This window comes from Rhinatrema bivittatum, chromosome 11, assembly GCF_901001135.1.
Source record: "Rhinatrema bivittatum chromosome 11, aRhiBiv1.1, whole genome shotgun sequence".
Classification (NCBI taxonomy): Eukaryota; Metazoa; Chordata; class Amphibia; order Gymnophiona; family Rhinatrematidae; genus Rhinatrema; species Rhinatrema bivittatum.
This window is the reverse complement of record NC_042625.1, coordinates 24,680,863-24,696,731: the sequence shown is the minus strand read 5'-3', so window position 1 is coordinate 24,696,731 and position 15,869 is coordinate 24,680,863. Positions and strand designations below refer to the sequence as shown.

The window sequence follows — 15,869 nt, the reverse complement described above, 5'->3', positions numbered from 1 at the left end:
TTCTGCAAAAATAGCTTGTGGTGGGTTAGAGCTCAGGCGGCCATCTTTCCCGGAGGCCACGCCCTCCTCTTTGCAAGCTGTTTTCTGTGCGTTTGGCTTCCCTCTGCAGGACCGTCAATGTGTACAAGTTCATCCAGCTGTGCGTCCGAATTGTACACCTCGTTTCTTTTGGGTGCGCTGCTTGCATGCACATTCTAGAAGATATTGGTTGTGTGCCCAGGATTTGCACAGTTAGTATATTTAGTTTTGCAGCACATAGCCTTGGAACGCCTAAATTTTGTGATCATACATTTTTTAGCATGAATTCGGCTAGATGCACATCTTCAGTCGCCTGTTATGCGTACTGCCAGACTAATGGCGCCTGTGGCTAAGTAACCTAAGTACTTTCCCTGTGTGCTGCCTGTTATATTCGAGCATCTTAGCTTGGAGTGCCCTCTAATTTGTGCCAGCGCTGATTAGAGACTCAGTGAGAATTATCTTCCTCTGATTTTACTAAACCTGGTTCTTTCCAGCCTGAAGATGGCCTGGTTAAGGACATGTCAGGAGGGTTGCCTAACCTTGGAACTCCCTTGACTGATTCCTTCTGCCTTTTCTTGGGTAGAATTTTTTCCAGGATTGCAATCCTTTCTTCAGGCCCAGTCCTCAGCCCTGCCCAATCCTGTCAGGTCAGATTTTCAGGTGGCGGCCTCTCCCTCTTCCAGAACTACTGTTAAGCACCGAAATGCATTTTGATTGACTGCAGGTACTCCCGATAGGAATCTGAATGGCACTGATGTTGAGGCAGATCCTGACTCTGGAGGATGGGGAAATTCTTCCGGTACTGGAACCTTATAGGACTATGATGTGATTCTTTTATAGATATGAACTGCTGGGCCTGATTTCCCAGATGTTGAAGATGCTGGGAGTACCTGGGGCAGATTCCATGTCTGAGCCAAAAAAAAATTCTATTTTGGTTTTTGCCTAAAGCCTCTGATTTTTTCCCTGTTATGGAGGCTATTCAAGAATTGATCTGGAGTGGGATACCCCAGAGGCTAATTTCAAAGGGGGTTTAGAAGGCCTGTACTTCCTGGATCCAGTGTCTGCAATTTACGAAAGTGGATGCGCTTGTCTGCACCATCTCTAAATGGATGACTATCCCTGTGGAGGGAGGAGCAGCCTTGAATGATGTGCATGATAGGAGGATTGAGGCCATTCTTAAGCATCTGAAGCAGTGGCAATGACCTTGAAAATATCTTCTTGTTGTTCCTTGGTGACTTGCTCTTGTTTGCTTCTCTCTCAGGAGGTTGATGACTCTGGGGTGAATTCCAGGGCAGTTATGAAATGTGCCGCAGTCTTTTTAGGAGATGTGGGCTTCAGTTTGGTCTGCACCTTGGCGAGAGGAGTGGCTTCAGTAATAGCGGCCAGATTTCAGTTATGGCTGAGAAATTTGCCGATGTGACCTCCAAAGCTAATCTTACGACTCGCTCTTGTTTGGGAACAAGTTGTTGGAGGATAAGAAACAGTAACTGCACCCCTTTGGTATGAGGGGTCATCTCAGGGGTTCCAAGCAGTTTTGTACCTTCAGAGGGGCCTTTCAGAGGACTCTGCTTTTTGGTAGGTCTCAGCCCTTTGTGGGTGACTCATTTTTGCATGGAAACATTGTGCTCAGTGATAGCGGCCATGCATTCAGGGGAGTTTCTGACCTCTTTGGCTCTGTCTGAGGCGTCCCTCCATATTCCCATCCGATTGGAGCACCAATGTTTTCTGCATTTCGCGGTGTTGGGGTGCCATTATCAGTTTCAGGAGCTGCCTTTTGGTCTGGCCAACACTCCCAGAACTTTTTCCGAGGTTGTGGTGGTGGTGGTGACGGCAGAGTTGAGAAAGGATGGGATCCTGGTACTCCTGTATTTGGACTACTGACTGATTCAAGTCAAGTCTCTGGAAGAGAGCCAACTGGTGACCCACAAAGTGATCTCCCTGTTGCAGGAACTTGGTTGGGTGGTAAACTTAGCCAAGAGCAGTCTTCAGCCATCTCAGACATTGGAGTATCTGGGTGTTCGGTTCGACACAAAGCAGGGCAAAGTTTTCCTGCCAGAAGTTCATACTCAGAAGTTGATGACACAGGTGTGTCTCTTGATGAACACTATACACCCAATAGTGTGGTCCTATTAGCAGGTACTCTGTTTGACGGCAAACCTGGAGGTGGTGCCGTGGGAGAGAGCGCAGATGCGTCGTCTTCAGCGCTCCCTGCTATCTCATTTGAACCCGCAATCTCAGGACTATTCGATTTGGCTCCACCTGTCGATGGAAGTCTGCTCTCACCTCCAGTGGTGGTTGCAAATGGATCATCTGAGAGAGGGAGTTTCTCTGACATTGACGGACTGGTTGGTACTCATGATAGATAAGAGTCTCAAGGGTTGGGGAGCTCACTGTCGGGAAATAATAGTGCAATACAGAAGAGTCTCTCTGGAAGCCCGAGTGGTCCAGTTGGCATGCTTGCAGTTCAGCTGCAGGGTCAAGTGGGCTGGGTAATGTCTGACAACGCAACGACAGTGGCTTACATCAGTTGGCAGGGAGAAACCAAGAACCAGCAAGTGTCGCAGGAGATAGACCAACTTATGGAATGGGCAGAAAGGCATCTTCAGGAGATCTCAGCCTCGCACATTGCTCTTACATTGTCTTTTCCTGCAGACTTTCTCAGCAGGGAGAGTCTGAACCCAGGAGAATGGATATTGTCTGACAAGGCATTTCAGCTGATAGTGGTTCACTGTGGCCTTCCATTCCTAGTCCTGCTGGTGACTTCTCACAGTGCGAAGCTTCTTCGATTCTTCAGTCACAGGAGAAATCTGAAGTCCTTGGGTATCAGTGCACTCATGCAGGTCTGGCTGGAGGACAAGTTGCTGTATGCCTTTCCCCCATGGCCCATGTTTGGTAGAATTGTTTGGAGGGTCGAAGGTCACAGGGGGATGGTGCTTTTGGTGGTACTGGATTGGCCCAGGAGAACATGGTATGCAGATCTGTGAAGGCTCCTGGTAGACTCCTTCTGGATCATAGGAATCTGTTGCAGCAGGACCTGTCCTTCTCGAAGGTCCGACTGCATTTTGTCTTACAGTATGGCCCTTGAGAGGGCTTCGTGGATATCTTACTGCAGTGATTGCAGCCTTGCTACGAGCATGAAAGTTCTCCACTTCCTTACCCTATATGCCGGTTTGGCAAGTGTTTGAGGCTCTGTATGAAGATTGAGGAGTTCTTTCTCATTCAATTAAGATCCCGCTCATTTTGGAATTTTTCCAGGATGAGTTTAATAAAGGGTTGGCCCTTTAATTGCTTGATGGTACAGGTGGTGGCTTTTGCTTGTTTCAGGGGACAGGTGAATGGTAACTTCTTATCGGGTCATCCAGATGTGGCCTGTTTCTTGAGGGGAGTGAAACATCTTCATCCTCCCTTGTGGTTAATTATCAGTACTCTTGTGGAGTCTTAATCTGGTTTTGGATTTCTTGGCGGGCCCTTTATTTCAACTGTTGTGTAGCTCATTGTGGTTACTGCCCTTGAAAATGGGGTCTCGGGTGGCAGTACGTTCTGTGTGTCAAATTTCCAAGCTGCAGGCCTTGACTTGTTGGGAGCCGTTCCATTGGGTGACTCCAGGGGCAATACAGTTGTGTACTGTTCGTTCCTTTTTTTTCCTAAAATGGTCTCAAAATTTCACTTAAATCAGTCCATTTCCCTGCCATCTCTGGATAGGGAAAGAATACGGAGGAATTTTGCCAGTTGCATCCTTTGGATGTCGAGACATGTCGCGAGGTATCTGGAGGTTTCTAAACCTTTTTGAAAGACAGACTACCTGTTTGTCCTCCATGATAAAAGTAAATGGGTGAGCCGGCTTCATGGGCTACAATTGCTTGCTGGATTAAGGAGGTAGTTGTGAATGTGGCCACTGAAAAGCTGTTGCCTACTCAGGTTAGGCCTCATTCCACTAGGGCTCAAGCAATTGCATGGGCGGAGGTTAGATTGTTGTCTGTCATCAACATTTGCCAAGCTGTGTCGTGGTCCTCCTTATACTCCTTTTCCATGTATTTCTGTCTGAGTGTGCAGGCCGGGGAGGTCGCAGCCTTTGCACGTGCGGTTTTGCCTGGACCTCGGGCAGCGTCCCACCTTATTCAGGAGTAGCTTGGGTACATCCCACTGGTCCTGAATCCATCTGTCTGGGTGCTAGGAAATGAGAAATTACTGCTTACCTGATAATTTCCTTTTCCTTAATCCAGACAGATGGATTCAGCTTCCTGCCCTTGGCTGCAGAATGATTGTTATGGTTCTCCTCTGTGGCTATGTGTTCCAGGGGTTATTGGTAAGCGTTCATCCAGTTCCTAGATTAGTGTTCATACATTCTTTGCCTGAGTTCAGTGTTTCTGTTGGTTGAGTACTGAAATGGTTATCTGTTGTTCAAGTTTTTGCTAGTCTGTCGACAGTTGGCTTTTGAAGAGAATACTGGTAGGCTGATGTCATTGCAGGGGTATATATACTGTGACATTGGTTTTTCCATCTCCATCTGCTGGTATACATCTGACTGGTCTTTGGAAAAGGAAATTATCAGGCAAGTAGTAGTTTCTCATTCTATTCTTTTGTTCATACTGCTGAATTTTTGATACACACATGATATAAAAGTTTCTATAACAGTGGATATTTAGATTTTGTTTTGATTTTTTTAATTTATCAAAACTTTAAGTAAATGTTACATTTTAATTTATACAGAGAGGTTGGTTTCTTTTGCACTCCTTTATTAAGTGCAAGATTCTCATTTTCTAGTACCAAATATACCCCAACGACAAGATCAGCATCACCAGAACGCTATGATCCATCCGGCCTCTGCAGCAGGCCCACCTATAGTAGCTACACCACCAGCCTATTCAGCGCAGTATGTTACCTACAGCCCTCAGCAGTTTCCTAATCAGCCCCTTATGCAGCATGTGCAGCATTATCAGTCCCAGGTGAGGTCATTACTGGCCGTTATATACTGAGTCATATGTTAGAATTTACTTTGGAAAAGTGTGGTGAGATGTAAAAATTTGTTTAAAACAAAAAAAGTAATACTTTTGCCAAAAGATTATAAATATCTTGATGTTTTATTGATCTTTTGGGGATTGATGCTCGTGTTTTCAGCATTTTGTGGAATTGGTGACGCTTCCAGTCAAAGTAGTGTGACATGTAAAGTACATACCCAGGAATTTGTTTGGTTTAGCCTGTTTTCTAGAAAATATAGACTATAGAGAATTGGGATGGAAAAGCTCCATTATGCCATCTCTGCATGATTTTCTTATGCAATTTCCCCTTTGATTTTTTTTTCTATAAATTGCACTGCTCTTAGAATTTTTTTATATTCACTTTATTTTGGACTTTAATTATAAAACAGTACTGAAATTATAGTATACCCCAATTCATGCTTGTTCCTTTTTTGAAATTAATTTTTTTATAGCTTTCCTAGCATGACATAATTTACCTCAGAATTAGGCAGAAGTAGAAAGGTGGTAGAGAAAACCATTGTTAATATACCAATAGGAAATAGTATTGAGAGAAGGAGCAGCTACAGAAATATGAAAAATGACAAGCATAATTTTAAACTATTTCTATTTATTTAACCTAGTATACATTTTAGGACTAAGTGCTAGTGCTCTGCATTCTGTTCATAAAGTATTAAATTATGCTCAGAGTAAAATGATATTGGTAGTTTAAAGCATGATCCTAAAAATATCCTTGCAATATAGGGATCTTATTTATTTGAAGGACTTTTATCCTGCACTAACATCAAATTCTAAGCAGGTAACAAAATTATTGCTTCATAACTATATAAATACATTAGTTGTCTACAGTGAAGAATGTGAAAATGCTTTTGCATGATTTCTGTTAACTCAGTTTGTTTCCCCCTTTTATTTCACAGCATCCTCATGTATATAGCCCTGTAATACAGGGTAATGCTAGAATGATGGCACCGCCAACACATGCACAGCCTGGTTTAGTATCATCCTCAGCAACACAGTATGGTGCTCATGAACAGACGCATGCTATGTATGGTAGGAAACTTTTTACATCATGCAGAATTTAAATAAAAATGGGCATGTGGATTCAGATTTGTGTACCGTGTGTACCTTCTGTGTATGTAGAGTTCCTTTCAAGCCTTTAAGATGAGATATTTGCAGGATTGCACCAGTTGTAGCAATTAATGTGAATGAATAAGAATAAGTGTCTGCAAATCGCTGAGCACAATTCTAGTAGCCATATTGGTCATGGAGAAAACTAGTCTTTTGTAGGCAGTACATTTTTTTTTTAAATTGGACTGTCATGAGTGTAGTTCAAAGCGACATAGGTCCCTTTTAGAGATCTCATCTTGCAAACTCTCTATTAAAACATCTTATGTCAGCCAATGAAAAGTATCTCTGGTGACAACAATCCACTGTATACCAATAAACATTAGCTGTTTAAATTAGAAAAGTATCCTTGGTCCACACAGTTAAAAACAAAAGGCTTTCACTTTAGATTTTGGCACATACATGAGGAAAGAGAAGCCGGCTGACTTCTTTGATTTATTTTACCAATGTAATGTATAGTGGTATCTTCTTGTGGACCAACAAAAAATATTGTGGCATATGAGCTTTTGAGATCACAAACCTCCTCTTCAGATGTATATTAAATTGCATAATATCTCCAAACGGATCATTGACAGGCATATACCAAAGTACAAAAAATGGTTCATTGGTTTTCCGACTGCTAGTATAATGCAATACCCTGGTCACAAGCTATAACAGTTGGGGAATTGAAGTATTAGTTACTGCTCTAATGATTCACAGCATAGTTGAGTATCATAGCTGTAGACACCTTATTCAGTTATTCAGAGTGCTTACGTTTTACAAGAATACTAAAGGTTATGATTATCAAAAAGGTGAAAGCAGTTATTGTTTCTCATCACAGAGCAGTTGTATGAATATAATTAGAAGTGTGTTATAAGATTAAAGTGGTCCTCCATGGAAAACAGAATTACGTTTAGGTACAGGAACTGACACCAGGCATAAGCATATTTCATTCTACTGATTTCAGCCTCGGGAAGGAGCATTGCAAACATATCTCTGTACAAGGCAGAGGTAGGCGAATGTTTGGGCTCAATGGCCAAACTGGGGTCCCTGTCTAGGTGGGAGGAAGCCAATGAGGGGCAAAGCTTTTTGGGTTCCAGTACTGAGGAGTGTGGAAGGCAAGGAGTTACCTCTGAGGAAGTAGGGGAGATGTCACACCGGAGTTTAAACTTCCAAGGACAGAGAATGGGAGTGGAGCAGCAGCGATATTTCCAGCCTGAGGCTAGGCAGAAGTGACTTGCTGCTGGTGCCATTACAGACTGGGAACTCTCTCACCACTATGGACTGGACTGAAGCTTCCCCCAGGCTGGATGTGGCCCATAGGATTTAGTTTAACCACCATTGGTATAAACAAAGTGAATTTTGATCAGAAAAGTGAGTGAATATTACCTAGGGACTTTTGTTTTCATTTTTTTATTTTGGTTTTCTCAATGTCAATGTCATAACCAAAAAAATAAGTGGAAAAATTACATATCCACTTTCTCCTATTTATTATAATGAAGTCATTTTTCCTCTGATTTTTTGTTATAACATTGAAATTCCCATTTAAAATAAAATAAAAAAAATGAAAACAAAGTTCCCTACTTATGTCATAAAATAGCTTTGTGTGGGTAATAGGTTTTCTTTTATAAAACTAGCTTTATATCTGGATATCAAATTTAAACTGTAAGTATGTATGATTTGTAATAAATATATCCATACTACATGCTCAACTATTGTTCATTAGTCAAAGAATGAGGTATGCCCATATGAACTAAAGCAGACAGGTAATCTTGGGGTTGAAAGGAATAAGGAAAAAAAAACTTTTGCCTTATAGGTCAGTATAGGGATAGGCAACTCTGGTTTTGAAGTGCTGTGTTAGTCAATTTCTCAGGATATCCATAATGAATATGCATGAGATGCATTTGCATGTAGAGTTACTTCATGCATATTTAGTGTGGATATCTTAAACCAGACTGGCTTGCAGCACTCAAGGACCAAAGTTGTCTACCTCTTGCTCAGTGTCTTGATGGATTTGAAAAATGTAACCCATCTTAAATCATTTTAGTTATGTCAAGAGCATCAACGAGGAACAATATTCTGTCAGTTGTCCTTTCCAGATATATATTTTGCGGTGATTTTCCTTATTTTTTTTTCTCCCTCCGTGGTCTGGTTTGCACACTTCATCCCCAGATGGCATGCCTGGGTAAGTCAGAGGAACCTAAATAGTGCTTTCTCCCAGGACAAGCAGGATGGTAGTCCTCACATATGGATGACATCATCAGATGGAGCCCTGACACGGAACACTTTTGTGCCACTAACCTTGTAGCCACCAGGGTTCCCCTTCGGTCTCTTTTTTTCCACACAGCAGTTGCCTTGCGGTTTAGGAGCTCTGTGAGAAATTTCTCACAACTTTCCTCACGGAATTATTTGAAGTTTTCCTAGCATGTAGCCAGATGGACTCAGGACTAATGGGTATTGTGCTCTGCTGATAGCAGATGGGAGACTGAGTCAGATTTCAAAGCTGATGTCAGCCTACATATACCCATGCAGCATGCTTAGCTCTTCAGTATTTCTCTCTCCCATAGCAGATGAGGACACTATCCAAAAGAGACTTGTGTAACATTTACAAGAAAGAAGAAAGAAAATTTACCTTTAAGAAGAGAGCCCCGCTTCTCCTGCAGTGAAACCTAACGGTCCCTCCCTCAGTCGAGACTTTCCGGAGGTAGATTTGATATCCCTCAGAGGTGAGCCTTAGTCTGCCGGCCGATTCCCGGCGTGGACATAGCCCCCAGGGTGGCTGAAGGACAGTGGGTGCAGATTCGAGCGCGGCGGTGAAGGTATTTCCCTCTCCCCCTGCAGCTGGAGACCGCCCGGCACGCGACTGGTAAGCGCTGAGACCAGGTAAGGTAGAAACCTTTACTTCAGCGTCTCTGGTCTCCCAAGGCTCGAACAGCCGTACCGACCTTCCTCAGAGGTTTAAATCTGGTTGAGCAGCCTTCCTTTGGCTAGGCCCCGATCCGGTGCGAGGGTCCACACACGTGGAGACCCTCCGGGGGAGTTGCCATCTTGTCGCCGGGGTCGTCGGCGCAATCTTCCCTCCTTGACGTCCGTACACGTGGAGCAGGCCAGAAGCCCAAGGCACCTAACTTGAGCGCGTCCGTAGGGATATACGCTTAACTGCGCGCACATCTGAGTTGTTCGCACAGCGGCACTCACAACTGCGCGCATAACTGTGCCATGCGCACAAAGCCCGCCGCCTGCACCCACAACTTGTGCGCACGTCCTGCACATAACTTCTGCGCCCTCGACGCGCACAACTAAGAGCATCCTCACGGACGAGTTTTTAAGCCCTACACGCACACAATGGCACCTCCATCCAAGAAGGCCAAGGGACCTTTCCTTTGCCCAGCCTGCCACTTGAGAGCTGCGCAGCCTGAATTAGAATCCCTCCTGTGCCAGCAGTGCGAACAGAACCAGGGAGAACCCAATCAAGACCTCCCACAGCCAGGAGAGGGATCCAGAACCACTGATGATGGTACCCCAGACCTATGTCCAACTCTGCGCCCCCACAGAAAGTTCCTTCGGGGCTTCTAATACAATCCCTCCTGGTATCAGCATGGACCCAGGAACCTTCTCCTGGGTGGAATTTTTCAAAGGGCTGCAAACCTTTGTCCATGCGCAACCAGCCCCTGCTGTCCACTTGTCTCAAACTATGCCCGAAGCCTTCCCAGCACCTCGCGAGGCTCTCAAGACATGCCTCTCCTAACCAAGAGCATCCTGGATGGGGATCCAGACAGCTCAGATAAGGAAACAGACTCCCTGGAAGAAGGGGAAATCCCCCCAGGGATGGAGCCATACTGGACCATGCTCAGATTCTTCCACAAGGACGAATTACCAGCCCTCGTGTCCCAAAATATGAAGACACTGGGTCTCCCAGGCATGGAACCTACATCGGAACCGAAAAAGAATCCCATGTTAGTGTACCTCCGTAAAGCCTCATGCTATTTTCTTATGTTGGAGCCCATCAAGGACCAGAAATGGAATGCTCCAGAGGCCAGTTTTAAAGGGGGATGGGCACTAGAAGCCCTATACCCGCTGGAACCCATGGCCAAGGAACTTCTATGCTTCCCTAAAGTGGATGCTATGATCTGTGCTGTCTCAAAACACAGCATGATCCCTGTGGAGGGAGGAGCAGCACTGAAGGACGCCCAAGACAGAAGGCTGGTAGCCATCCTTAAGCAGTCCTTTGATGTCTCAGCAATGACGCTACAAATTGCCTCCTGCTGTGCCTTGGTGGCATGTTCCTGTTTGATCCTCTCCAGAGATGCTATGGAGAAGCGATGGAACCTGCGGTCTCCTTTCTCACTGATGCTACCGCAGACCTCGTATGCACATCATCCAGCGTGTTGCCGCCGCAGTGTTGGCCAGAAGACAATTATGGCTTCGAAATTGGTCGGATGACGCAACTTCCAAAGCGAACCTCACAAAAATGCCTTTTAAAGGATCCTCTCCTGTTCGGGAGCAAACTGGAGAAGTTAGCCAACAAATGGGGCGAATCCCCAGTACCCCGATTACCTGAAGACAGGAACAAAAGAACATATCAGTGCTCCTCCCCCAGAAGAACCAAGGGTAGAGGATCGCAGCATTTTAAACCTTACAAGAACACAGTCTCAAGCACCTTGTTCTTCAGGAAGGCCTCAGTCCTTTCGGAACAGGCACATTAAGAGAGGAGTAAGCTCAGGGGCAGGCTCCGGCCGTACCCCACAATGAAGACGCAGACCCAACCACAGGAAGAAGACATAGGATGCAGACTTGCCCTCTTCTACCAAAGATGGGTCGAGGTAACATCAGACAAGTGGGTCCTAACTATCATTCGAGAGGGGTACTCCCTGGAATTCCCTGACAAATTTATGACATCACCGTGCCACTCCCACTCCAAGAGACTGGCAGTGGAAACCACATTAGCAAGACTACTCAGCCTGAAGGCAATAGCTCCGGTGCCCAAGTCTCAACAAAATACTGGCCACTATTCCATCTATTTTATCATTTCCAAGAAAGGAGCATTCCGGCCCATCCTGGACCTCAAGGCCGTCAGCTGTTACCTGAAGGTACCACACTTCCGCATGGAAACCCTACGCTCCATTATAATGGCAGTACAACCGGGAAAATTCTTAACCTCCCTGGACCTATCCGAAGCCTACCTTCACATCCTGGTCCATCAGGACCACCAGCGCTTCCTGTGCTTTGCAATACTGGGCAATCATTACCAATTTCGAGCGCTACCCTTCGGACTAGCTACCGCTCCCAGAACCTTCACCAAAATTATGGTGGTAGTAGCGGCGGCACTGAGGAAAGGAGTAGTCCTGGTACATTCTTACTTGGACGATTGGCTGATCAGAGCAAAGTCAAGAACCTACTACAAGAACTCGGGTGGGTCTTGAACACAACCAAGAGCTGCCTACAGCCCTCCCAGTCACTAGAATACCTGGGAGTCCGGATCAATACCAAGCACGACAAGGTCTACCTTCCCCCTCCAAGGAGAAGGAAACTGGGTCAATTGCAAAACCTGTTGAACTCAGCTCGCCCCAAGGTATGGGACTACCTTCAAGTCCTTAGCCTCATGACATCAACTCTGGAAGTTGTTCCGTGGGCAAGGGCCCATATGCGACCACTACAATGTTCCCTACTGTCACGATGGAATCCAGTGTCCCAGAACTACTCAATTTGCCTCCAGCTATCGACAGAGGTTCGGCATTAGCTTCAGTGGTGGCTACAGGAAGAACACCTAAGCAGAGGCATAAACCTATCCCCACCGAACTGGTTCTTGCTTACCATGGACGCGAGTCTGCGAGGGTGGGGAGCCTACTGTCAGGAGCTAACAGCCCAGGGACAATGAAACAAAGAAGAGGCAGAATGGAACATAAACCGCCTGGAAGCTCGAGAGGTCAGATTAGCCTGCCTGCGATTCAGTTACAGAATCCGAGGCGAGTACATCAGAGTCATGTTAGACAACGCAACGACTGTTGCCTACATCAACTGACAGGGAGGAACCAAGAGCCAGCAGGTGTCTCTAGAAATAGACCCCCTCGTGGAGTGGGCAGCAATAAATCTACAAGGGATTTCGGCCTCCCACATCGCTGGAAAAGACATAATCTCTGCGGACTACCTCAGCAGAGAAAGCCTAGACCCGGGGAAATGGTCGCTGGCAGACACAGCCTTCCAGCTGATAGTAAATCAATGGGGTCTCCCAGTCATGGACCTACTAGCAACTTGTTGCAATGCCTGGGACCCCAGATTCTTCAGCCGCAGACGAGAACCACAATCTCAGGGAATCGACGCTCTCATCCAGAACTGGCCAGAGGAAAGCCTCCTGTACGCCTTCCCACCCTGGCCACTACTGGGCAGGGTCATCCACAAGATAGAACACCACAGGGAACTAGTCCTACTAGTCGCCCCGGACTGGCCAAGAAGACCGTGGAACGTGGACATGCGAAGACTATTGGCAGGGAATCCTCTACGTCTACCACCATGCAGGGACTGATCTCCCACGAAGACCCGGCTCAATTCTCTCTTATGGTATGGCCCTTGAGAGGACTAGCCTAAAGAAGCACGGCTACTCAAAAGCGATGATTGTCATCCTGCTTCGGGCACACAAGTTCTCCACATCTCTGTCTTACATACGGATCTGGAGAGTATTTGAAGCTTGGTTTCGAAGACCGCAGTCTCCTCCCGAGGACAGCCAAGATTCCCATGATCCTAGAATTCATACAGGATGGCATGCAGAAGGGGTTGTCCCTTAAGGTCCAAGTCTCAGCACTGGCCTGTTTCAGGTCCGATGTGGACGGCAACAGACTAACAACTCATCCTGATGTGTCCCTCTTCCTGAAAGGAGTCAAACAACTCTGACCACCACTAAAGTGGCCAGTGCCTCTATGGAACCTCAACCTAGTACTAGACTTCTAGCAGAGGAATCCTTCAGACCAACAAGCGCCCTGTCTCTACGTCTCTTGACCTTAAAGACAGTGTTCTTGATCGCAATATGCTTAGCCAGGTGCATCTCCGAACTTCAAGCATTATCCTGTCTGGAACTGTTCCTCAGGTTCACCCCGAGCACGATACAGCTACGTATTGTACCATCCTTCCTTCCGAAAGTGGTTTCCCAGTTCCATATGAACCAGACCATATCCTTACCATCACTAGATGAGCACAGGGATTCGGAAGACTCGCGTCTTCTCTGCCACCTGAATGTCGGCAGAAACCTAGTCCGATACCTGAAGAGATCGGAATCCTTGCGCAAAACCGACCACCTGTTCGTTCTTCACAGCAGGAAGAAACAAGGGGAAGTGGCATCACGGGCCACCATAGCCCACTGGATCAAAGAAGTAATTAATGCTGCCTGCATAGAGGCAGGAAAACCATTACCTCTACAGGTCCAGGCCCATTCTACAAGGGCCCAGGCAGTCTCCTGGGCTGAAACCATGATGCTGTCGCCAGCCGAGATCTGTTGGGCGGCGACATGGTCCTCCCTACACACCTTCTCCAGGTTCTCACAGGACAAGCAGGATGGTTGCCCTCACAAATGGGTGACATCGAGGATGGAGCCCACCACGGAAAACTTCTGTCAAAAGTTTAACAGAACTTTGACTGGCCCCTACTGGGCATGCCCAGTACGGCACTGACCCTGCAGCCAGCAGGGGTCTCCCTTCAGTCTTCTTTTTTCCGCGCGGTTTTTTCTTTCCGAAGAAAATTTGCCCCTCAGGGGGTCTCCCTTCGACAAATTTTTTTCAACTTCACGGAATCCGGTAAGTTTTTTGCCGATTTTCATCGACTTCCGTCTATTTTGGCCCTCGAGGCCTGTTGGCAATTACCGATCCTGCGGCTAAATTTTGGCCCAAGGCCATGGCGACGGGGTTCCGTCGATGTCCGGATTGCACCCGGACTATGTCAATCACAGACCCCCATAGGGTTTGTGTTTTGTGTTTAGGTAGTGAGCATGATGTCCTGACTTGCACCAAATGTGCCTTAATGACACCCAAAGGTCGCAAAGCCAGGATGGAGAAGATGGGGCTCCTCTTCCATGCTAGCACCCCAACGCCATCAATAGCATCGACGTCATCGGAACCGGCACCGTCGAAGTTGCACCATCACCGTCAACCCTCCGGTGACCGTCCACCATCGATGACTTCTCGGCCGTCGACTCCTGTCCCCTCCCCGGATGGGCGAGGAGATCGGAAAGACAAACATCGCCATCGACGGCACAAGTCTCGGCCCGTCAAGGATCCAGAGCCATCGACCTCCGTACAGGCCGAGCCACCGACTAAAAAGCCTCGGTCAGACCTGGCACCGTCCACGTCTCGTTCGCAGGCACCGAGGAAACCCTCACCCTCTCGGGGTGTGGGAGCCGTGATCCCACCGGTTACGGTGGTCCCTCCGGCTCAGCCTCAGCCTCCCTCTCCCGTCGAGCCGGGTATCGTTACCCCTGGTCTCCGGGCAGAACTGGACCGGCTGGTCCAGGAGGCCATCGAGAAAGCGATGCAGAAGTTCCAACCTCCACCGGCACCGATTCCGGCACCGAGGAGGGAACCGACCACTGAGCCTCTGGTGGAAGCTCTAGCACCGCTACTGCGCCGCATGGAGGCGCTTATGACGGCCCTTCCATCGGTGATTCCAGTAGCACCGACAACACCACCGTCTCCGACAGGATTCTCATCGGCAGGAGAAACACCGTTCCTGATTCCCCCTTCCGGGTGGTCCCATCGGTGCCTTCTCGTATCTCTCCACCGATTTATCCTTTGGCTCCATCGATTCCAAGACCTGCACCGATTCCATCGGCAGCGCCGAAGCCCTCGATGCCATTCCCAGTTCCACCTACAGCACCGATGCCATCAAGATTTCACTCGATGCCCTCGGATCCTCAACCAGGACCTTCAGGGCTTCAAGCCCCACATGATCCCTACGATACCTGGGGTGATGATACATCTTCTGACACAGATTTACCTTCACCACCATCTCCTACAGAGAGTAGAAAACGTTCTCCTCCTGAGGATCTCTCTTTTATTAATTTTGTGAAGGAGATGTCAGAAATTGTACCCTTTCAGCTACAATCTGAAACCGATGACAGACACCAGATGATGGAACTGCTCCAATTTCTGGATGCTCCTAAAATCATCGCTTCCATCCCTATTCACCAGGTGTTTCTGGATCTTTTAAAGAAAAACTGGGAATCTCCTTCATCTGTTTCACCAGTTAACAAGAAAGCTGACTCCACATATCTTGTCCAGTCAGCACCAGGTTTTCAGAAGCCTCAACTGGATCATCGCTCTGTTGTGGTTGAGTCCGCGCAAAAGAAGGCCAAGCGTCTAAAGCCACACTCTTCCACTCCACCTACCAAGGACAATAAATTCCTGGATAGTGTGGGACGAAAAGTGTATCATGGAGCTATGTTGATTTCACGCATAGCTTCTTATCAACTTTACATGACTCAATATAACAGAGCCATCCTTAAACAGATGCAAGACTACGCTGACACCTTGCCGGAACAATACCAACCACAGCTTCAAGCCCTTCTTCACAAAGGATTTGAGGCAGGGAAGCACGAAATTCGAACGGCCTATGACATCTTCGATGCTTCCACAAAAGTTCTAGCCACAGCCATCTCAGTCAGACGTTGGGCTTGGTTAAAGTCATCCAACCTTCGCCCAGAGGTCCAGGATCGTCTATCTGATTTACCCTGCTTAGGGGACAATTTGTTTGGAGAACAAATTCAGCAAATTGTAGCTGAATTAAAAG

The 15,869-nt window shown here is 47.0% G+C and overlaps 1 protein-coding gene across 9 annotated transcripts in view; it reads left to right on the top strand.

The window, feature by feature from the left end:
- Positions 1-15,869, top strand: part of ATXN2 (ataxin 2) — a 472,151-nt gene that overhangs the window by 310,675 nt on the left and 145,607 nt on the right. For all 9 annotated transcript variants that reach the window (XM_029571731.1, XM_029571728.1, XM_029571730.1 and 6 more), the window contains 2 exons: positions 4,783-4,964; positions 5,912-6,044. In XM_029571731.1, coding sequence (XP_029427591.1) covers positions 4,783-4,964; positions 5,912-6,044 — 315 coding nt within the window. The remainder of the gene's footprint in view (positions 1-4,782; positions 4,965-5,911; positions 6,045-15,869) is intronic.